At 41.9% G+C, this 23,607-nt stretch overlaps 1 protein-coding gene across 6 annotated transcripts in view; it reads left to right on the forward strand.

Moving 5' to 3' along the window:
- The window catches only part of SLC38A1 (solute carrier family 38 member 1), a 74,481-nt gene that overhangs the window by 13,857 nt on the left and 37,017 nt on the right, over nucleotides 1–23,607 (forward strand). For 5 of the 6 annotated variants that reach the window (XM_033866882.2, XM_073788780.1, XM_073788781.1 and 2 more), the window contains 3 exons: nucleotides 9,359–9,564; nucleotides 18,366–18,441; nucleotides 18,728–18,843. In XM_033866882.2, coding sequence (XP_033722773.1) covers nucleotides 9,443–9,564; nucleotides 18,366–18,441; nucleotides 18,728–18,843 — 314 coding nt within the window. In that variant the 5' untranslated portion in view covers nucleotides 9,359–9,442. Of the gene's footprint in view, nucleotides 1–4,866; nucleotides 4,982–9,358; nucleotides 9,565–18,365; nucleotides 18,442–18,727; nucleotides 18,844–23,607 lie in introns of all 6 variants that reach the window. The other variant, XM_073788782.1, reaches the window with a different exon arrangement.

The following is a 23,607-nucleotide window of genomic DNA, read 5'->3' on the forward strand; positions in this document are numbered from 1 at the left end:
AGGGTGTTAAAGTCCCCTACTATGAATGTGTTACTGTTGATTTCCCCTTTTATGGCTGTTAGTATTTGCCTTATGTATTGAGGTGCTCCTATGTTGGGTGCACAAATATTTACAATTGTTATATCTTCTTCTTGGATTGATCCCTTGATCATTATGTAGTGTCCTTCTTTGTCTCTTCCAGTAGTCTTTATTTTAAAGTGTATTTTGTCTGATATGAGAATTGCTACTCCAGCTTTCTTTTGGTTTCCATTTGCATGGAATATCTTTTTCCATCCCCTTACTTTCAGTCTGTATGTGTCTCCAGGTCTGAAGTGGGTCTCTCGTAGAAAGCATATAGATGGGTCTTGGTTTTGTATCCATTCAGCCAATCTGTGTCTTTTGGTGGGAGCATTTAGTCCATTTACATTTAAGGTAATTATCGATATGTATGTTCCTATTCCCATTTTCTTAATTGTTTTGGGTTCGTTATTGTAGGTCTTTCCTTCTCTTGTGTTTCTTGCCTAGAGAAGTTCTTTAGCATTTGTTGTAAAGCTGGTTTGGTGGTGCTGAACTCTCTCTCAGCTTTTGCTTGTCTGTAAAGGTTTTAATTTCTCCATCAAATCTGAATGAGATCCTTGCTGGGTAGAGTAATCTTGGTTGCAGGTTTTTCTCCTTCACCACTTTAAATATGTCCTGCCACTCCCTTCTGGCTTGTAGAGTTTCTGCTGAAAGATCAGCTGTTAACCTTATGGGGATTCCTTGTGTGTTATTTGTTGTTTTTCCCTTGCTGCTTTTAATATGCTTTCTTTGTATTTAATTTTTGACGGTTTGAGTAATATGTGTCTTGGCGTATTTCTCCTTGGATTTATCCTGTATGGGACTCTCTGTGCTTCCTGGACTTGATTAACTATTTCCTTTCCCATATTAGGGAAGTTTTCAACTGTAATCTCTTCAAATATTTTCTCAGTCCCTTTCTTTTTCTCTTCTTCTTCTGGAACCCCTGTAATGCGAATGTTGGTGTGTTTAATGTTGTCCCAGAGGTCTCTGAGACTGTCCTCAGTTCTTTTCATTCTTTTTTCTTTATTCTGCTCTGCAGTAGTTATTTCCACTCTTTTATCTTCCAGGTCACTTATCTGTTCTTCTGCCTCAGTTATTCTGCTATTGATCCCTTCTAGAGTATTTTTAATTTCATTTATTGTGTTGTTCATCATTGCTTGTTTCATCTTTAGTTCTTCTAGGTCCTTGTTAAATGTTTCTTGCATTTTGTCCATTCTATTTTCAAGATTTTGGATCATCTTTACTATCATTATTCTGAATTCTTTTTCAGGTAGACTGCCTATTTCCTCTTCATTTGTTAGGTCTGGTGGGTTTTAATCTTGCTCCTTCATCTGCAGTGTGTTTTTCTGTCTTCTCATTTTGCTTATCTCACTGTGTTTAGGGTCTCCTTTTTGCAGGCTGCAGGTTCGTAGTTCCCGTTGTTTTTGGTGTCTGTCCCCATTGGCTAAGGTTGGTTCAGTGGGTTGTGTAGGCTTCCTGGTGGAGGGGACTAGTGCCTGTGTTCTGGTGGATGAGGCTGGATCTTGTCTCTCTGGTGGGCAGGTCCACGTCTGGTGGTGTGTTTTGGGGTGTCTGTGGACTTACTATGATTTTAGACAGCCTCTCTGCTCATGGGTGGGATTATGTTCCTGTCTCGCTAGTTGTTTGGCATAGGGTGTCCAGCACTGTAGCTTGCTGGTCGTTGAGTGAAGCTGGGTGCTGGTGTTGAGATGGAGATCTCTGGGAGATTTTCACCGTTTGATATTATGTGGAGCTGGGAGGTCTCTTGTGGACCAGTGTCCTGAAGAAGAAAGAAAAAAAGAAAGAGAGAGAGAGAGAGAGAGGGAGAGAGGGAGGGAGGGAGGGAGGAAAGAAAGAAAGAAAAAGAAAGAAAGAAAGAAAGAGAAAGAAGATAAAGTAAAATATAATAAAGTAAGATAAAATAAAATAAAGTTATTAAAATAAAAAATAATTATTAAGAAAAAAAATGTTTTTTTTAAAAGAAGAAAAAAAAAACGGATAGAACCCTGGGACAAATGGTGGAAGCAAAGCTATACAGACAAAATCTCACACAGAAGCATACACATACACACTCACAAAAACGAAAAGGGGAAAAAATAATAAATCTTGCTCTCAAAGTCCACCTCCTCAATTTGGGATGATTCGTTGTCTATTCATGTATTCCACAGATGCAGGGTACATCAAGTTGATTGTGGAGATTTAATCCGCTGCTTCTGAGGCTGCTGGGAGAGACTTCCCTTTCTCTTCTTGGTTCTCACAGCTCCTAGGGCTCAGCTTTGGATTTGACCCCGCCTCTGCATGTAGGTCGCCAGAGGGCGTCTGTTCTTAGGTCAGACAGGACGGGGTTAAAGGAGCAGCTGCTTCAGGGACTGTGGCTCACTCAGGCCCGGGGGGAGGGAGGGGTACGGAGTGCGGGGCAGGCTTGCGGCGGCAGAGGCCTGTGTGACGTTGCACCAGCTTGAGGCACGCCGTGCGTTCTCCTGGGGAATTTGTCCCTGGATCACGGAACCCTGGCGGTGGCCGGTTGCACAGGCTCCTCGCAAGGGGGTTGTGGATAGTGACGTGTGCTCGCACACAGGCTTCTTGGTGGCGGCAGCAGCAGCCTTAGCATCTCATGACCGTCTCTGGGGTCCGTGCTTTTAGCCGCGGCTCGCACCCGTCTCTGGAGCTCCTTTAAGCAGCGCTCTTAATCCCCTCTCCTCGTGCACCAGGAAACAAAGAGGGAAAGAAAAGTCTCTTGCCTCTTCGGCAGGTCCAGACTTTTCCCCCAGACTCCCTCCTGGCTAGCCGTGGCACACTAGCCCCTTGCAGGCTGTGTTCACGCCGCCAACCCTAGTCCTCTCCCTGTGCTCTGACCGAAGCCCGAGCATCAGCCCCCAGCCCCGTCTGCCCCAGCGGGTGAGCAGACAAGCCTCTTGGGCTGGTGAGTGCCGGTCGGCTCCGATGCTCTGTGCAAGAATCGCTCCGCTTTGCCCTCCACACCCTGTTGCTGTGCTCTGCTCCGCGGCTTCGAAGCTCCCCCCTCCGCCTCCCGCAGTCTCCGCCCGCTAAGGGGCTTCCTAGTGTGTGGAAGCCTTTCCTCCTTCACAGCTCCCTCCCACTGGTGCAGGTCCCGTCCCTATCCTTTTGTCTCTGTTTATTCTTTTTTCTTTTGCCCTACCCCGGTACGTGGGGAGCTTCTTGCCTTTTGGGAGGTCTGAGGTCTTCTGCCAGCCTTCAGTAGGTGTTCTGTAGGAGTTGTTCCACGTGTAGATGTATTTCTGGTGTATCTGTGGGGAGGAAGGTGATCTCCGCGTCTTACTCTTCCGCCATCTTCCCCTCGTCCCCCAAATCATGAATTTTGTGTAAGAAGAGAGAAAACACCTTTTCTTATGAGAGTGCTTACTGGGTCCCAGCCTTTCACTACTGAAGGCCATTCCCCGCCTCCCGAGGACCCCAGGTTTTCAAAGACTATCAATTTTAAGCTTTTTTTTAGTTGAAGTATAACTCTCTATCCTCTAGATACAGAGCTGGACTAGAAAGACGTGGGAACAAATATTGAGTGGGCCAGTCCATCACACAGTGTCTTAGCGATTGAAATTGTATTTTTGTTTATTTATCCCCCAAAGTAATTTTGGACAACGTTTGAGTTATAGTATATTCTTTGGTTTTTTTATATTGTGGTTTTCCCTCTACAATTTTTTAATCAGCTTTTGCTAAACCAATATAACCTCTTATTACTCAAGAACGTGTACCTTGCTCCCTCTGCTGTAGCGAGATTCATCTGAGTGGGTGTTCTGTGCACATCTGGCCTCCATGTCTTCGCCTGTGCTGTTTCCAGTGCAAGGAATGCCTTCCCTACCCCAGTCTAAATCCTACCTATTTTTAGACATAGTTCAAGTCCTAACTCTTTATAAAACCTTACCTGATTTCTGCAGGTTCCAATTTCCTTCCTCCCTCCCCCCACCTCCCTCCCTTCTTTCCTTCCTTACTTCCTTCTTTCCTTCCCTCCTTCCTTCCTGTATGTACATATGTATGTATGTATGTCTCTGAAATCTTTCTGGACTTATTCTTTGTTCTATTGTACAGTTTGGTCTCTATCACGCAAATGTTTTATGATATACTGTCACTTTATATGGGAAGGTCTTGCTTGTTTCAGTAGGTTGTAAGCAACGTAAGAAAGACCAAACCAGGTTTCTCTATGTATCCTCTCCTTTGATGCATATCACCAGGAAGAGTAGAGAAGAAGTTTCTGTATTTTACATTGGTACTATTAGTAAAACGTACCAGTAAGCATGGCAAGATAATAATGCTTCTTCAGAATACCTCACAAGATTGCAGTGAAGGATCAGAAATATTCTATTTGTAACCTATTATAAATGTTGGGAGATAGTAATTGTGGTTGGATTAGTGTCAAGATCTTCACATGATGACCCCATTCGGTCTTTTAATTAACTGTATAGTCTGATAATTGCTTCAGTCTTTCAGTGAAACTATAATTCTTTTGTTTCTTAAACTCAACCTGCACTTCCTGTGTCTTTGTCGTTGGCCGTGTTTTCCTTCATTGAAAAGTCTCAGCTCAGGGCCCATCTCCACCTGTCAGTCTCCTGTCCACCAGGCAGTGTGACTGTCTAGCAGTAGTAGGTTGGATGTCAATATATGGCACAGTCAAGCGGTTAAGGAGCATTTGCCGTAATGGTGTAGACCCGTGTTTACGGACATAACTCAGGATAGGAGACCATATCTTGTTAAGTGAAAAAATATGTTTGAAAAACTCTGTGGTATGATTTCCATTTTTGTAAATGTATACATATTTTTAAAACATTTGTACTCATTCTTTTCATTTAACAGATATTTATCGAGTGCCTACTGTGTGCTAGGCACTATATCTATGTGTGTAGAAAAATCCTTGAAGGTTATACTCCAATATATATACAGTGATCATCTCTGCTTGCTGAGATAATAGGTGACTTTTTTCTTTTTATTTGTTCTTTCTTTCATTTGCAAGCTTGTATTTTCGCATTTTTCTACAAAGCCCTGTATTATTTATTAACAAGGAACTAATATACTTTTAAAAAACACTTCTGTCCTTCAAAATACGTACTATGTAATATTACATGAAAGACAGACTAAAAACAGGCTAAAATTCCAATGTTAAATAAAAAAGAGAGAGGAGAGAGAGCTAGAGAGGAAGAAAGAAAGGAAAAGAAAAAAAGAAGAAAAGAAGGGAGGAAGCACGTGAAACTCTAACAGTGACCCATTTTGGGTGGTGGGGTTTCTTGTACAATGTTCGCTCTGAAGATTCTACAGTGGGCATATATTAGCTTTAGAACCAGAAAATTTTTGTTTTCTTTTTCAAGAGCCAGTTCAAATGTGATTTTTCTGTGAAGCTGCCTCAGATCCTTTTCAGACTTTTAAAATCCTTTCATCACCTAGCACTCAATAAGTATATAATAAATGGAATGGATGGTACTTCCTAAGTGTGGCCTCAACCTTAGTGACAGATGTCACTAACTTTGTTAAATTTCCCCATTTTTCCAGTTTTTATTTTCAAGAATAAGTTAGATTTCAGATAGGTTATTTCACAACAATAAAAATTTATCCTAAATTTAAAAAAAAGAAAAGGAGGTTACAATACAGAGAACACACAGAAAGACGAAAGACCATATGAGGACAGATCGAGAAGACAGCTATCTGTAAGCCAAGGAGAGAGGCCTCAGAAGAAATAAAACTTGCCATTACCTTAATCTTGGACTTCTGGAACTGTGAAAAAATAAATCTCTTTAAGCCAAAGGCAAAAATGTATCCTATGTGATTAACTTAGAACTGGCATTTGCCTAATACTGACATAATTTTAGTGGCCAGAACTTACTCTGTTCTTTTTATTCTTTTCCTTTTTGGTCCATTGCACGTGTGTGTGTGTGTGTGTGTGTGTGTGTGTGTATGTGTAGTATATATTTGTATTCACACACATATATTGATATGAAAGTTTACATTCAAACAGTAGACTCCAGATCTGTTGTTAGTCAACTTTTCCTCTTCTCAGAAATTTCTTGTCTAGTACCCTGTCTCCTACAAGTTTTTAGAGAGAAAAGGACTCCTTAACCCAGATTGGAAACGCCATCCACTGAGTGAACTTTTTTTTTCTTTTTTTTAAGATTTATTTTATTATTTACTTATTTATTTATTTAATTTATTTCTTTGGCTCTGTCGGATCTTAGTTGCGGCACGTGGGATCTTTGTTGAGGCACGTGGGACTCCTCGTTGTGGTGCGCGGGCTCGTCTCTAGTTGTGGCGTGCAGGCTGTCTCTTCTCTAGTTGTGGGGCGCGGGTTCTAGAGCACGTGGGCTCTGTCGTTTGCGGCACGCAGGCTCCAGTTGAGGCACGCGAGCTCAGTAGTTGTAGCGCGCAGGCTTAGTTGCCCCGTGGCATGTGGGATCTTAGCTCCCTGACCAGGGATCGAACCCCTGTCCCCGGCACTGTAAGGCGTATTCTTTACCACTGGACCACCAGCTAAGCCGCCACTGAGTGAACTTCCTAGCAACCCCACGGTATCACCTTAGTGGCCTCTGAGGGAGTCATACAGGCAAGAGGCCGTGTGCCGAGACTCCTAGGGGTTACCCAGCCCAGTCCACTGTGCAGCTTTCTTCAGAGGGGGCCAAGGGGTGACAAGGGGGCTTAACCTTTCTGATGCACTTCAACTTCTGCAAAGTAAAGACAGGCTGTAAATGCTGCTGCTGTGTGAAGACACTAAAAGCAATTAGTCATGGCCCAGGCTCCAGCACTACCACCCTAGCTAGAAGAATCAGCCCTGAGCTGCCAGGTTAGCCTTAGACCAGGAGTTCGGGGAGCTCCAATCTCCCATCTCCTGGCTTCCTGCTTTACAGGAGAGGCCCTGCCCTGCAGGAAGGGTGAGGCTCCTGGAATCTGAGGTATTAGACAGTATTTATCTTGTGGAAGCTGTAAAGGATCTTGGAACCAGGGAAGATTCATTCTAGACAGGAGACGATGTGAATGGAAAGGAGTAAGGTGGGGCCTAGCTGTGGGGAAGAGAAGAAGGAAATTCTTTTTTTTTTTTAACATCTTTATTGGAGTATAATTGCTTTACAATGGTGTGTTAGTTTCTGCTTTGTAACAAAGTGAATCAGCTATACATACACATATGTTCCCATATCTCTTCCCTCTTGCGTCTCCCTCCCTCCCACCCTCCCTATCCCACCCCTCTAGGTGGTCACAAAGCACCGAGCTGATCTCCCTGTGCTATACGGCTGCTTCCCACTAGCTATCTGTTTTACATTTGGTAGTATATATATGTCCATGCCACTCAATCACTTTGTCCCAGCTTACCCTTACCCCTCCCCGTGTCCTCAAGTCCATTCTCTAGTAGGTCTACGTCTTTATTCCCATCTTGGCCCTAGGTTGAGAGGAAGGAAATTCTTAAAGAAGTATCATTCTAGGGTACTTTCTAGGGGTCCTGAAAATATTATCAGTTAGCAAAATGCTTCTTCGGATATACTAGGATGCTTAGATGGGCACATTGGAGCTTTGACTCTTAACTAGGTTACAGTTATCTTATGGAATTCAGGATCAGACAAAATATCAAAACATCCTCCAAGATGGATCATGCATTGGAGGTTAAAAAAAGATCTCACTGACATTCTGCTTCATTCCATGATCCCCATTGCCTCACCGAGATTATCTTAGTGAGGCTCCTATACCTTTACAGGCCTTACTTTTGAAGTTGCATTTACCTCTTAAAAGCGTTCCTGGACCCATTTCCAATGTGTGTGTGTGTGTGTGTGTGTGTGTGTGTGTGTAGGCTTCCCCACACCCACGATTGTCAACTCAATTCTGACGCTGTCCAGTGGTAGATAGAATGAGATTCTACGGGTCAAGGGCTCCATGCCACAAGGCTGCCCTTCACTTCAGACACCAGTCACAAGCCCAGGTTATTGCCTTTGCTCCTGACTGACTGGCCATAAATCAGAGGTTCCCATGACCCCCTCCTTGGGTTCCATTAATTTGCCAGAACAGCTCACAGCACTCAGGAAAACCCATTTACTCACTAGGTCACCAGTTGATTCCAAAAGATATCAGAGGACACAAATCAACAGGCAGATGTAGAGATACACAGGGTGAGGTCCTCAACACAGAAGCTTCAGTCCTTGTGGAGCTTGGTGCCCAGTACGTGGTGGCGTTCTGGGTCCCTTGTATGGATATTCTTTGAACCTCCTCCTTTTTTTGCTTTTTATGGAGGCTTCATTACATAGGCATGATTGATGAACTCATTGGCCACTAGTGATTGAGTCAAGCTCTGGCCTGTCTCCTCTCCCCGGAAATCACGGGGTGGGACTAAAAATTCCAACCCTCTAATCACATGTTTGGCTCCACTGGCAACCAGCCCCCATCCGTAGGTGCTTTCCCAAAGTCACCTCATTAATATACCAAAAGACATTTATCACCCTCAACACTTAGGAAATTCTAAGGGTTTGGGGAGCTGTGAACCAGAAATAGGAATGAAGACCAAATATGTCTTCTTTATAATAAATCACAGTAGCATACCTCTGTTGCCACCTGCTTTTTGATTTGTGATGCTGTGTGTCTGAAACTCTCTACCCCCTTCTATATTATTGGTGACCACTCAGAAATTTAAATCACAGTCATCCATGTGGGAGAAAATGTGAACTCGGCAAGTCTTTCATTTCTGTGAGGAAATACAGTTTCAGGTGGATTAACCTAAATCCCCTGAGTATGAGTTTTTAATTCCCTAACTCCCTGACATGGAGTGATTTCACTGAAGAGACTGATTTAATCTCTTGCAGTTGATGGATAAACGGTTTGCTAAATTTCGGAACACAGATATGTCCTTTGCTGCTTGACCTCCAGGTTGGGTGGTTGATCCTACATGATGCCATTTATTGAGGATTTGCATTTTTATTAAACTGGGATTGCTAAATCAGACGTGCTTTTGTGCCTGTTCAGTCTGTACCCAGCTATATGTGTGCCCTGTGGTCTGACGCACTAAAATAACCTATTCGCTTTCCTTTTAAACACACTGCTTCATAAAAGGGCATCTCTGTTGCCTACAGATCACATGGTATTCCTATGAACGTGAGCATAAAGATTATGGGACATGACTCATTTTATAGTTAAAAATGGAGGAAGATTTATGAAAGACAGAAAATTTACAGCCTCTATAACTTGATGTACCAAGATTGCTTTAATGCTTTGAATAGCAAAATGTAAAATTATGTTATCAGCAAAGCATTTGTGTGTAATAGCTTATGTGTAATCAGTGGTGATATTCGTATGTTTAATTATTTTTCCTTGTGTTGTATTTTAGGGGTGTGAACCTTATATTTTTGCTGCTATCCATTTGTAAATACACTCAGAAAAGGAGGATTTGGACGACAGGTACTTTCTAAACATGATGCATTTCAAAAGTGGACTCGAATTAACTGAATTGCAAAACATGACAGTGCCCGAAGATGATAACATTAGCAATGATTCCAATGAGTTCACCGAGGTAGAAAATGGTCAGATAAATAGGTGAGTATTTTTCCACGAACAGTTTCTCTCCAGTGAAAGAAATGTCTCTAAAATATCATTCTGGTTTTCAGTTATTCTCTTGAATATTCATTACTAAAGTTATGCTCCATTTGAAGATGTAATTTGAATTTCATATGTGACATCTGTTGGGCATCGTCTGCAATAGCAGATGAAGCAAATAGGAAAGTAATTTATTCATCCTTTCAAATCTTTCAATTGAGTCTAATAAAAATGTATAAATACATTGGACCACAACCAGCCTTAACTTTTCAAAAGCTCTGTGTTTATGAATCAGACCAACTGTTGGAGTTTCACTGCGTGCCATATCTGAATGTGTACTACAGTCATCTGGCCTTGCACACGTTAATCAAGGAATGGTCAAAGTCGCATTTGTCAATGTTCCCATGTTAAAATGACAAATACGCCACTACAAGCATCGTTTGTAATATGGATTTTAAGTAATAATAACACAGAGCCAAATGGCTCTATGAGAAATAGTAGATGAAACAGTACATGAAACGGAGAAATAGTACATGAAAGAGAAAGAAAAGAAGAGATACAGTGAGTGAGGGGAGGTAGGGGGCGGGTAGGAAGAATGCTGGCCTGGCAGCTCTCACCCTTAGCTGTGACCTCAGCAAGTCCTTCCAGCCCTTGGGTCCTGTGTTTCTTAAGTTACAAGAGTAGGACCAAATATCTTTTTTTTTTTTTTTTTAATGATTTGGGGCATTCTCTGACCTTCTGATTTTATTTTTTAATTATTTAAAAAAATGTATTTTATTGAAATATAGTTGACTTACATTGTCATGTTATTTTCTGGTGTACAGCAAAGCGATTCAGTTATACATATATATATATATATATATATATATATATATTCTTTTTCATATTCTTTTCCATTATGGTTTATCACAGGATATTCAATATAGTTCCCTGTGCTATACAGTAGGACCTTGTTGTTTATCCATTCTATATATAATAGTTTGCATCTGCTAACCCCAAACTCTCAATCCACCCCTCCCACACCCGCTTCCCACTGGCAACCACAAGTCTGTTCTCTGTGTCTGTGAGTCTGTTTCTGTGTCGTAGATAAGTTCATTTGTGTCATATTTTAGATTCCACATATAAGTGATATCGTATGGAATTTATCTTCCTCTTTCCGACTTACTTCACTTAGCGTGATAATCTCTCTAGGTCCATCCATGTTGCTGCAAATTCTGACCTTCTGGTTTTACAGCCAGCTTATATGGATCCCTTAGCAGGAAGCTTTCCAGCTTGGGAGTTAGTGGTGAGGTTTGTTTGAAGCCTAAGGTCTCCTAAAAGGCTGGGAGGAGAGAGTAGAATATACGGGGACTACTTACTAGAACACCAGCCATGCTACGCTTGCGGGAGCGGGGTCAAAAGGAAATTGGGAGGAAGATGAAAACCAGGCATCTTCACAGAAATCATTTCTGATAATCTGCTCTGCATTCTGATACAATGTGTCATTGACTGGGCTGCCATCATTTACAGACACTCAGAAGTTTCAGCCCTGCCCCTCCTCCTTGTACTGTTCCTTACATATTCTCAGAGGTTAAGTCTCCAACCCAAATACTTCCTCACTGCCATCCAAGTATCATTCACCATGTGATACTTCTTAGTGTTGAACTCAAGTTTGCTTTTTTCACCTTTTCCGTGTAATTTTTTTTTTTCTTTTTTTGCGGTACGCGGGCCTCTCACCGTTGTGGCCTCTCCCGTTGCGGAGCACAGGCTCCGGACGCGCAGGCTCAGCGGCCATGGCTTACGGACCCAGCCGCTCCGCGGCATGTGGGATCTTCCAGGACCGGGGCACGAACCCGTGTCCCCTGCATCGGCAGGCGGCCTCTCAACCACCTTTCTGTGTAATTATTAAGAATAACTACCATTTCTTGAGTGCCAGATGTGATTACATATATTACCACTTATCCTTATAACATCCTTCAATGTATTCTTTTGCAAATAAGGAAAATTTAAAAATTCAGTGTACCATAAGAAAATGGGGGCTCAGAGAAATAAAATAACTTGCTCAAGGGCACACACAGGTCTGTCTGAAATCCCTGTCTTTCCTCTCAGTCCTGCTGCCTCTGATTAAACTGCTCGGGCGTGAATGAGAAAGATAGTCTCTACTATCAATTAAACTCTGCTAAACTCTACCAGTGCTATTTTCTGCTCTGGGCCCCTGGGGTGTTCTGTAGTCACTGCTGACCTGCAGTTAACGGTGGTGGATGGGATTCCAGCTATTTCACAATTAGCACATTATAGGTTTATAACAAAGCTTCATTCCCAAAGCAGTGTAAACCTTGAGGACCTTAAAATGAGAGTCTTTTATAATATTCAGCTTAAGATCTGAACTTGATATTTAAAAGTTTTACTAAGAAAAAGTATTGTTTGGGAGGTGATAACCTCTTGCGGTAGGGAGAGGCACCCCTTCTCGCCCCTTGGGGTGCCTGCCAGGGGAGCTCACTTCCCCAGAGACCATGACTAAGACATGGACTGTACAGCCTCCTGATTTTTGGAATTTGGTTCCACTGTCACAAGTGTGGTGTGATGCGTTTATTGCTTTATTTTATCTCCCCTCTTTCATTGACATGGTTTATGAATTTTGCTTCATTTCTGGCTCTAGAACAATGAAAATTTAAAAACAACATATTACAGCATGAAGCCAAAAAGGTAAATAAAAATCAGAGAAGACACCCACCCACACACACACACCCCCGTGATTTCTGCAAAGCTACACCTAATACTTCTGACTCTTCTGTTAGCTTTTTCACATTGGTGGGAGGAAGGTAGGCCCAATTATATGAATCTACGAAAACCATCTCCCAAAACAGTGAACTTCTAGGTAACAGTACCTTTTATTAGGAAGCTAGAGAAAATGTTGAAAACAAATGTTGACTTCTCATTAGCTGGCGTATAACTGATAGCTTTGCCTGGAAACTCCCTACTAGGATACCTTAAGAATCATTTTATTAAGTTTAGTTAAAAATAGAGTAGAGGGGCTTTCCTGGTGGCGCAGTGGTTGAGAGTCCGCCTGCCAATGCAGGGGACACGGGTTTGTGCCCCAGTCCAGGAGGATCCCACATGCCGCGGAGCGGCTGGGCCCGTGAGCCATGGCCGCTGAGCCTGCGCGTCCAGAGCCTGTGCTCCGCAATGGGAGAGGCCACAACAGTGAGAGGCCCGCGTACCGCAAAAAAAAAAAAAAAAATAGAGTAGAGCCATTTGGGCATTAGGACACCTGCTCTTATTCCAGTTCAGTTGTTTTATTTCATGCCCTAATTTGTGGGTTGTAGTCATAGAAACCTATACCTGGAACAGCAAAGCCTTTTTTTTTTTTTTTAACATCTTTGTTGGAGTATAATTGCTTTACAAAGCAAAGCCTTTTGAAATGTCCACTGGACCAGTACTGCTGACATTTTAATGTGCATGTGAAACACCTGGAAACTTTGTTAACATGCAGATTCTGATTCAGTAGCTCTGGTACTGGGCCTGAGATTCTAATTTCTCACAAGCTTCCAGGTGATGCCCTTACAGCTGGTCCATGGACCACATTTTGAGTAATGAGCTCTAGACATTCCTCTAGATGTGAGCTTCTTGAGAGAAGGACCCATCTTAATCATTTTTATATCTCTTGTACCTTGTAATGATATGGTAATAGTGCCTGGAGAAGGGCAGGCATTACAAAGTATTTGTTAAATGAAAGAAAGAGACAGAGACAGACAGAGAAAGCAGTTAAGTGCATGGTTTGGATTTCAACTTATATTGAATCCTGGCTCCATCCATAGGTCTTGTGTGATCTTGTACTTTAAGCCTTAGTTCCATCCCTGTAACACAGGGATAAAAATAATACCTGACCTCCTGGGATTGTTGGGGAATATTAAATGCAATGCTGTTTGTAGGTTAAGGACTCAGGCTGTACCATCAGCCGGCTTAGGTTCAAATCATGGCTCAGCAGTTTAGTTATAATGTAACTTTGGTCAAGTTACTTAATTTCTCCAAAATGGAGCTAAAAATAATACTAACCACATGCAATTATTGTGAAAAGAGATGAGGAAGCTCATGTAAAGCACTTGACACGGTGTCTGGCAAGAGTAAGTCTTTTAGTACGAGGAAAGTCTCTAACAGTAAACGTGCACCCCTCTTTCTTTGGCAAGCACTTCTTTCTTCTCCACCCAAGGACTAATAATACTGTTTTAGGTTTGGGATGATTGTTGGTTATTGTTATCTTAAAGTTGTTGAAATATTAATAGATTATCCTAGCTGTAGCCAGGCAAATATTCACATATTTTAATATTTATCTACCATTGCTCTAATCTCCATGAATACTTATTGTTGTTATGACCCAGGAAGCTTCTAACAAAATTTGAGAGTCTTTCATTAAGATATTTCTTAATGAGGGACTCTTGTCACTACACCTTACATCAGCCTTTTTGTTCCTTGGTCCCTGTATGTCTTCCGGAGTTCATGAACTACATTTGTATCATCGGGAGGACCCTTGAAAAGTTACCCCTTCTCTTCTTCTAATGTCTTTTCTATACCTTAGGGAAGAAGATACCATAACTTCTTCCCATATTCAGTTTTCATTTCAGAAAATTCTTCCCTGGCTTTAATTGCTCCTGCTACAACGAAAAATCTGTTTTCTCCTATTTTGGGGAGAGTTTATCCACCAGATAAGGCTTTTCTCACCTCTCAGTCTTCTCTTTAAATGCCTTTAAATGCCTATTTCTTTAATTCTTTCATGTTTTCCAGTCTCTCAGTTACATGCTTCTTTCCTCCTTTTCTCTTTTCCTTTTTTATAGACTGTTAGTTTCAGGGAAAGAGCTAGGAAAGGTCATTTAAGTTCAACCACTCATCTCTTTCGTGTTATAAATCTTCCAATGGAACACTATAACCTAGTAAGAACCTGACTGGTAGAGATTAAAATAGGAAGATTATCTTCCCATTGTACAACCCATCCTTAACTGGATTGTTGTTGTTGATTGATTTTTGGCTTCAAATAACTGCTCTATATTGCTTGTCTCCCTTCACACTACCTCAGTATAACGCCTACATCCTTTTTAAGGCTTTGTCTGTTGAAGGTCAGCATGACAGCCACTGTAGATTTTTGTTTTGTTTTGTTCACAGAACAATTGGCTACCTAAGAGTTGATCAGATTCTGCTTTATGGGTACAGAACGACCCACTGAAAATGCTTTTTTAATAATACTTTTCATTCCCAAGACCGCATGTCAAAGGCACCTTCTCCAATAGCTCATTTTTAAGTCAATAAAGAGGTCTTTGCCAGAGGTCAGTGCTTTTTAACATGAAATTGCATTTTTAAAATGGTGAGATAACAGAAACTTGTGATAAGCTGCTTGACCTAGTTATTATAAATGGACTTTTCCATTACAAAAAAAAAGGTTGGTTTTATTTTGTTTTAAGAAAAAGTTTGCAGAAATACAAAGCAAAGATCGAAAGGCAGAAGAACAAGTTGAAATACCGTAAAGAGAATACAGAGGCTTTATCTGAGTACTCCGTTCTTACTGAGCGAGATTTCCCTGCAGCCTAAGCTACGCCCTAGTTCCTCAATGGAAGAGGCACATTTGGTTTTTGGAGGGTTCCTCTGAGCTGCTAACACATGGGCAGGTACATAGAAGGAGGAGCTAAGGGAGTGAGAACATGACACCACCACTCTGGATGCAAGATGAGCTTAGTGCCACAGTCTGTGCTACAGAAAAATCGTAAGTAGGTCAGAGTCAGAAAACTGCGTTCAGACCAGAACATCCGCAGACTCATGGAAGATGAGGGTTGTGAACGGGCAGGAAGGCATTGGCAGGGAGGAGGATGGAGGGTCTCTTGAGGGGAGAGTGGATTCCTAGCGGTACTTGTTTTTCAGTCTCTATTCTCAGAATGCCCTGGTCTTATCTTGATCCTCACCGCCTCTTGGGAAGACCATTTGGAAGAGCAGGGGGAGCTAAGATTGAACAGTGGGGCAAAATCAAATTCAGCAGTACCTGGAATTTGCAGGGCGAGCAGTTTGGACTCGAAACTTTTTCAGTGGGAGCACCAGTGAAGATATTTGGGAAAACCTATTAAGTCTTACTGTAGAAAATAGACAGAAAGAGGCAGAATCGGGAAGCACTCAAAGCACTATTTGTTTTAATGTGCTTTTTCATGGTTACTCATCACAACAGCTCTGCAGGTCACTTGCATTATTCTCATCCTGCAGAAGCGCTGCCGCAGAGAGCTGGCAAGCATGCAGGGGCCTCTTCTTCCTCCCCTTCCGTTGCAGTGTTTGACCCTGTTGAATGCCCCTGCATCCAGGTGCCTTGATCCGGTTCTTCTCTATCAGTCTTCCGCCGCAAGTCTGGGGAGCATTGGCAGGCCAAGAACTTAGATCTGCCATAATAGGAGGTTTACTGGTGTTTGGTTTAGTTTCTTTGAAAACGTTCGGGCTTTCCCCTTAATTTAAAAACAATGGAGATTCTCTTTGAAAAGCAAGTCTCTCTGCAAGAAAGGCAAACAGGGGACCTTCTGGATAATGATTTGGTAGACTTGAGTTGATTGTTGAAATTAGCCTGATTGTATACAGTCTTTTATTTAACAGCCACACTAATATGAGTCAATTTCAGTTTGGAAAGTCCAGCACCCCCATTTCCTTGGGCCACCTGGGTGAAAAGGAAGGCTGCTCTCCTGGTCCCTCTCCAGCCAGATCTGTAAACCTCAGTTCTTGGGAAAGATTGAAAATGTTAAGGGCAAAAGAAGAGCCAAGGCTAGAGAACTGCCAGACGGGTCTCCAAAGACACAGCTTTCATTATGTCACTCTCTTGCTAAGACCCTGCAATGCTGTTTCTCAGGCCTCGGCCCTTTAGTTTCCTCGGGCTAATCCCACCCAATAATGGTTTTTCCTTCTCCGGCTTCCTTATCTCATCTCCATTTTGCATGGCCTGATGTTCCTATTCTGGTGTTAGCTGGTCTGGTCTCTCCTCAGCTGGAATGTCAGCTCCTGGGTTTCCGGAGACCAAGGTTTTCTTCACTGCCTTTTCATCTCTGACAGTCACTGGACAGGTCCTAGGCAAAGGCAGATGCTGAAGGAAATAAACCGCAGGCTGCGCCACTCATACCAGGTGGTGGCCTCAGGGGAAGTTCATAATATCTATGTTGCCTGGCTTTGGTTTCTCCTGGCGAAATAATGCAGACCTGAAGAATATGGATTAAAGATGAAAACGGTAGACAGATAAAACCAACATTAATGATATATATCTTTCATTAAAACATGGTTTATGGTGAAATATAGCCTCATTAGAAAAAAGCATATGAGGGCTTCCCTGGTGGCGCAGTGGTTGGGAGTCCGCCTGCCGATGCAGGGGACACGGGTTCATGCCCCGGTCTGGGAAGATCCCACATGCCGCGGAGCGGCTGCGCCCGTGAGCCATGGCCGCTGAGCCTGCGCGTCCAGAGCCTGTGCTCCGCAACGGGAGAGGCCACAACAGTGAGAGGCCCGCGTACCGCAAAAAAAAAAAAAAAAAAAAAAGCATATGAAAATATAATGTATAGTTTAAAGATATATGCCTCTTTAAGATAGTCCAATTCAAATGGCTTTATATTTATTAGTGGAAAACGCACTGATTATTTCTTACTTAGACCAGATAATAAAACTTCCAGAAGGAGAGCCGAAAAGCACCCCTAACATGTCTTAACTAATACATGTGCAGTTTGCTTATGAATAGACTTTTCTTTGACAATAGCACTTAAAGTTCTGATATTAATCCCGAATGTATTTGCTGGTCCTTCGAGCATTCCGAATTCCTCCTTCTGTATATTTGTGTATACTTTACTCCACTCACCCTGTCTGAATCTTTCCCACGTGTTGCTCTTCCTCTGTGCCTGGAGCTGTACCTATGTTTTACATGTGCTCTCATTTAATTCTCCCAGTAACACTATGAGATAATATAGTAGCGTCGTTCCCGTTTCACAGATCAGGAAACTGGGGTAGCATACTCAGGCCCTCAGAGCAAGTGAGAATTTGAACTCACGTTCTGAATCCCATGCTTGCTTTAAGCCCTACTAGCTCTGCCTCTAACCATGGACCGTATGCCCTGCTTCCTCCACCATAATTTCCTGTGGGCTACTGCTGCATCACTTATTACACACCCCCATATCTCCCACATTGCCTGGTCTAGTGACTCGCATATAAGCAGGTGCTGAAAGAATGTGTGATGGGAAAAGAGTTGTTTTCCTTTTTGCTGGGGGGAGGGAATTCCTATGTAATACCTTTGTGCTCCAGGAATGTGAGCTCAGAAGGAATCCTGCCTCCAATATTCTTTTAAATGCCAGCTTTATAGTATTCTTGACATCATCTAATTTTCCGTTAGAGAACAATCTATGTAAAAGTTAACTTGCATTGCATATAATGTTTTAATTTATTAGTATTAAAATGATTCAAAATCTATAGCTCTTTTTGACTTACGGTTGTCTTTCATTTCCTCTCAAGATGAGCACCTGCTGTTTGCATTGTTTTGTGCTAAGTAGAGTGAGGGATATAAAAAGGAATGAGGCAAGGTGTCTGCCCTTGGAGCACGTTTAGTTTATTTGGTAAACCAAGAATGTGGACAACTAACACTGGCAAAAAAAACCCAAACCAAAACAAAAATGAGGTAGGGAGAGTGGTTGAATAGGACTATAAACTCTTAAGTAACTGGTTGATAACTTTTTATGTGTGATGTTTTGGTAAGTAATAAATCATTTAGTCATGATGTTAAATTTTCCAGTCATTATCATGAAATTAAATCATAATACGTCTCTTTACAGCAAGTTTATTTCTGATCGTGAAAGTAGAAGGAGTCTCACGAACAGCCATTTGGAAAAAAAGAAATGTGATGACTATGTAAGTGTCATTATAATAAAGTTTGCTTATTTTTTAAAATTACATAAATTATGACAGATGTTTAATTCATCCAGCATAGTACCAAAAACATAGCTATTTATTCACCGGGTTATTCCTCGGAGCCTCTGTATTTTCTCCTAAAACCCATTTAAAAAAAGTAACTAGACCACTAAGAAAGGATTCCTTGAACTTCATTTCCCTGTTGGTTCCTGATAGTGCTTTCTTTAAAGGCTTTGGCCTGACGATCTGTCTTGAGGACTCTTTTGCTTAATGTGTCTCTGTTCAGATTCCAGGAACAACCTCCTTGGGCATGTCTGTTTTTAACCTAAGCAACGCCATTATGGGCAGTGGGATTTTGGGACTCGCCTTCGCCCTGGCAAATACCGGAATCCTACTTTTTCTGTGAGTGTTGACACTGCCGTACCTTTCATTTAAAAAACTGTATTTTCTGTATGTTTCTGTTCATACACAGAAGACATTGGAAATATTTCGAAATAGTTCTTATTTCTTTCTATGTTTTACTAACTTGGCTAAGTTACAGTGTATCCTTCTATATTGTTTGTTTGAATGATTTTCGAGGAAACACCTCATATTTATAAGAAAGTAAAAGGAGAAAATGTTTTCATTAATCAAAAATACCAAAATAAGCACTTGCAAAAAAGATAAAAGATTTGAAAATAGCACTTTTTGTATTTTTGGACTCTAGACTTGTCACTTTAAATCTCAGCTATCAATAAATGGTGAAAATATTGAGGTGTTTAATCCGTCCAGTCACCACTTTGGTATTGGATAGCTGTGGAACACATACTATATCCAAAGGTAACTGCAAATTCGTTTGTAAGAAATATTCAAGAAGCATAGAAGTTTTCAGTGTTTTAAAGATGAGAAATTATTCTGTACTTTCCCCCTGAGATTCAGTGAAAAGAAAATGGGCAATTTTCTTCTGAAATAAGTTCATCTCAAACTGTCGAATGAGATTTTCTGCAAATGTACAGAGGGCTGAATTTCAGTTGGAATGAGATGAAGACAGATCATACAATTTATACCAGGAAAATTCCCACCCAGCCTGATTTCTCAGACCTCAAAGGAGTAACAGTGGTGCTTTCACCCCTGACGACACTCATGCTCTTCACTGGGCTTGCCCAGTAGTCATCATTGTCAGATCCATCATTTCCTTGGAAGCAGTGACCAAAATGTCTACTAATCCTGCAAGTTGTGTTTATTCCTTTAGAAAGACTTAGAAGACTGTGATGGAAGTGCATTGCTACCCATTCCACTACTCAGGCATCAGAAATGCCCATCCAGGCTGCACCATATTGGTCCACAGCACTAGGGATTAATAGTCATACTTTTGTGTGTAAACCCACTACAGGTATCCCTCCTAGAATCAGAACAGCTCTGTGTAGGACAGCGAATCTAATACATTACCTTCCTCTTGTCAACCTAACCAGTAAACCCAGCTGTAGCCTCCTCGCTTTATTGCCCCAGCTGGATCTTTCTAGGTGGTCTTTCTGTTTACGTATATCATGAGCCAAGTGGCAGGTTTTAGGGTAAAATGACAGGAGTTGGATAAAATATTTCTGTGGTGATACTTTTTTTGTATATGTGAAATTCTGACCCTGTGACGATACCATAGATGGAGTTTGAGTAGCTACGCTTGTGAAATTCAGTGCATTGACATGAAACACCTGACTGCTAATCTCAACTCCTCTTCTGAATTGGCTGTATAGTCCAGCAAGTTACTTAGCTATTCTGAGCTTCAATTCCCTACCCTTTGAAACAAGGAAATTGCACTAGAAAAATCTCAGAACCCTGTTCACCTCCAAAACCCTATGGTCTGTGACAATTTTCAGTCATTCCAAAGCTGGAAATATGTTTGGTTTGGACATGTGTTTTACACTGATTGCTTTCTTTTTAATTATTGTAATATATCAAGTAGTTATATGTTAACATAGGATAAAGAGTCATTTCTTTGGTGATGATAACAAGAACAGCTCTTGTGGCTCTTACTCTATGCCAGAAACTGCTCAGTGTTTTTGTTTTGTTTTGTTTTTTTGCGGTACGCGGGCCTCTCACTGTTGTGGCCTCTCCCGTTGCGGAGCACAGGCTCCGGACGCGCAGGCTCAGCGGCCATGGCTCACGGCCCAGCCGCTCCGCGGCATGTGGGATCTTCCCGGACCGGGGCACGAACCCGCACCCCCTGCATCGGCAGGCGGACTCCCAACCACTGCACCACCAGGGAAGCCCTCTTCATCTTTTTTATGTAGCCAGGGCTTTTGTTTTTATTTTGTCTTTTCTGGACACTTGCCAAATCTCTTTGTTCCCAGTGTTTCACAATGCTGTGTCTTGCTGTGCGCCTTTTTTCCTCCATTGTGTCAGGCAGCTGGTACATCTTTTCTTTTAGAAATTCATGGTCTTCAGTTCTGGGACATTTTCTTACATTGTTGTGTTGATGAATTCCTTCCTTCTCTTTCTCTTTTCTCTCTTTCTGGAACTGTTAGCAAGATTTTGGACCTTCTGGACTAGCCCTCTAACTCTTTATTCTTTTCTTTATTTTCATTTCTAAAGTTTTTCACTGTACTCTCTGGAATATGCCACCAATTTTTTTCCAACTCTTTACTGAATGTTTTATTTCTCTTATTATTTTTTTATTTACAGGGGCTTTTAAACTTTCTTTGAATGTTCCCTTTTTATATTATTTTGTTTCTGTTTTACAATTTCGTTGTTTTCTCTGAGGATTCTAGTAATGGTTTTTCTCTCTTATGGAAAATTTCAGACATCAAGTAGAGAGTCTAAAATATCCCTGTATTCTCTTCATCTCATGACCATGCTTGTTTAGTCAGACCCTCACCCAGATTGTCTTGAAGCAAATCCCAGCCATCACATCGTTTCATCCATAAATATTTCAGTGTACTTCTCTAATATATAAGGACTGTAAAAACATAACCATGATATGCCATACCCAGAAAATTAACCACAGTTCCTTACATCATCAAATACCCAAACAATATTTAAATTGCTCTGCTTACCTTATTTTTAAAAAGCAATTGGATTGTTTAAATCAGTACTCAAATAAGGTCCATATACTACAATTGGTTGTTATGTGGTTTAAGTCTCTTTCACTCTATAGGTTCCCCCATTTTCTTCTGTTCTTTTCTGCGCAGTTTATTTGTTGAAGAAACTGGACCATGTGTCGTATAGTGTTTCCCATAATCTGAGTTCTGCTGATTGTATCCCTGTGATGCAAGTTGATTTTTCTGTTTATTTTGGACTCTTTCATTTTAGAATCTTTCCTTAGATGTCAGGTTGCCCTTCTCTGTCTGCTGTATTCAAGAATTGCAGGGGGTGGACTGGAACAAGGCTAATTGGAGCCTGGTACACATGAGTGGGGTTTGTTGGAAATAGCTTCACTAGAGTTGCTGTCAGTAGCCCTTTCCTTGGGGAACCAGCCGTGTCAGTTTCTTCTTGGCTGTTCAGATCACCCAGGAAAGATCTTCCAGTCACCTGCCTGTAGGGTCTGGGCACTGCTGCCATCTTTATGGGAACCAAGTTGGGGGAAAGGGCTTGGGTGCATATCTCTGTGCATGTGTCCACCCAATCCTAGTTTTCATTACAGAACCCCTCCCTCACAAGTTGTGCTGAGTCCCTCGCTCAGAGACTTACACTTTATACTTTTCAGAGAATATATTTTCTGTATATTTATGTATCTTTTGCCAAGATGGGAGAGGAACAGTCACTCTGCTTTACAGAGTGGGTGCCTGGTCTGGGGAATCTAGCTATTTCTTGAAAGAAGTTCAACAGATGCTCTTTATTTTAGTTCATGCTGTCCATTGTTCCCTGCTTCCAGTAATGCCACCAGGGCCTTTTGGGAATTCTGTGGTGTAAATTGGATTGGTCTTGGCTTTCTCCACTGCCAATTTAAGACTCAGCTCTGTCCACTTTCCAGCTTCCAAATTTTTGTTACTATCGTCTCTTCTCTGCTGTTCTTACTATCCTAGCAGTTTTATGCCTTAAGAAATCGCTTTACTGGATTACTGGGGCCAGGGGAGCAGGAGTAAATTCTTGTTTTCAACCTACCATTCCTGGAATTTGGTTGATTTTTAGTTATACTGGTTCAGGGATAAGTGATCTCTTATCTCATGACTTCAGTTTCTGATTGAGACCAAGAATTGGGTAAAGGTGACTTTTAGAGTTGCGGGAAGATTTCCTCTGGGTAAAACTCTCATAGGTTGTTTGGTTCTTTGCAAGACGCATGAATAGCAAAGCACAACACACCAAACCTTCAGGTTAAAGCTCATGAAGGTAGTTGTATAGAGACCCAGACGTACAAATTTTTCACAGAATGCAGAGCTCTCCTACCTCAGAACAAGGGCTCCCTCTGTGTTATAAAACCAGCTGTTCCCACAACTGCTCAAGCCAAGAAGCAGTTGGCAGGAAGAAGATAATTCATCTGGTGCAGGGCCCCGTTCCAGACTCATCTTGGCCAAGGCAGAGAAAGAGCCCAAGGCTGTCCAGCCTTCTTTAGAAAAGCAGCTGGGAAGGCTCCTCCGTGTCTCACTGAGGCTGGGGTGCTGGGCTCCTCATTGGAGTCATCTGGAAACTTGCTGGGGTGATTTCTTTTTGCTGGATGAGTTTGGGGCTCATTTTGGGGGCCCGACTATAATGGCTGTCATTCCTGTTTAACACACGTCTGATTCAGTTCGATTCAGTGAATTCAGCCCTATTATGAGAATGCTGTGAGGTTTTGTGTTATCCTAAATCCTGAGGCCTTATAATTGCATCAGAGGAACCGGAAGTATGCTAGTGGTGAATCTCAGTGGACAGTTGTTCTGAAGGTATATGTTCTCTGTTGGCAGTAAAATGGGGCTGTTCCCTGAGGCAGCAGTTTGGGGATGTGCTGAGGCACGGGTAAGGGTAAAATGCACCTGTTGAATTGAATTTTCCTGAGTGGGATCCAAGGGAAGGGCAAAGGGTGCTGAAGAAATCTCTTTCCCCTGCATCCTCCTCTTCTATTGCTACTCTTTTCCCACAGCTTCCCCATAACTCCATCATAGCAAAAGTAGGAATTAAAAGTAAATATTGGGCTTCCCTGGTGGCGCAGTGGTTGAGAGTCCGCCTGCCGATGCAGGGGACACGGGTTCGTGCCCCGGTCCGGGAAGATCCCAC

Source organism: Tursiops truncatus, chromosome 11 (genome assembly GCF_011762595.2).
Source record: "Tursiops truncatus isolate mTurTru1 chromosome 11, mTurTru1.mat.Y, whole genome shotgun sequence".
Lineage (NCBI taxonomy): Eukaryota > Metazoa > Chordata > Mammalia > Artiodactyla > Delphinidae > Tursiops > Tursiops truncatus.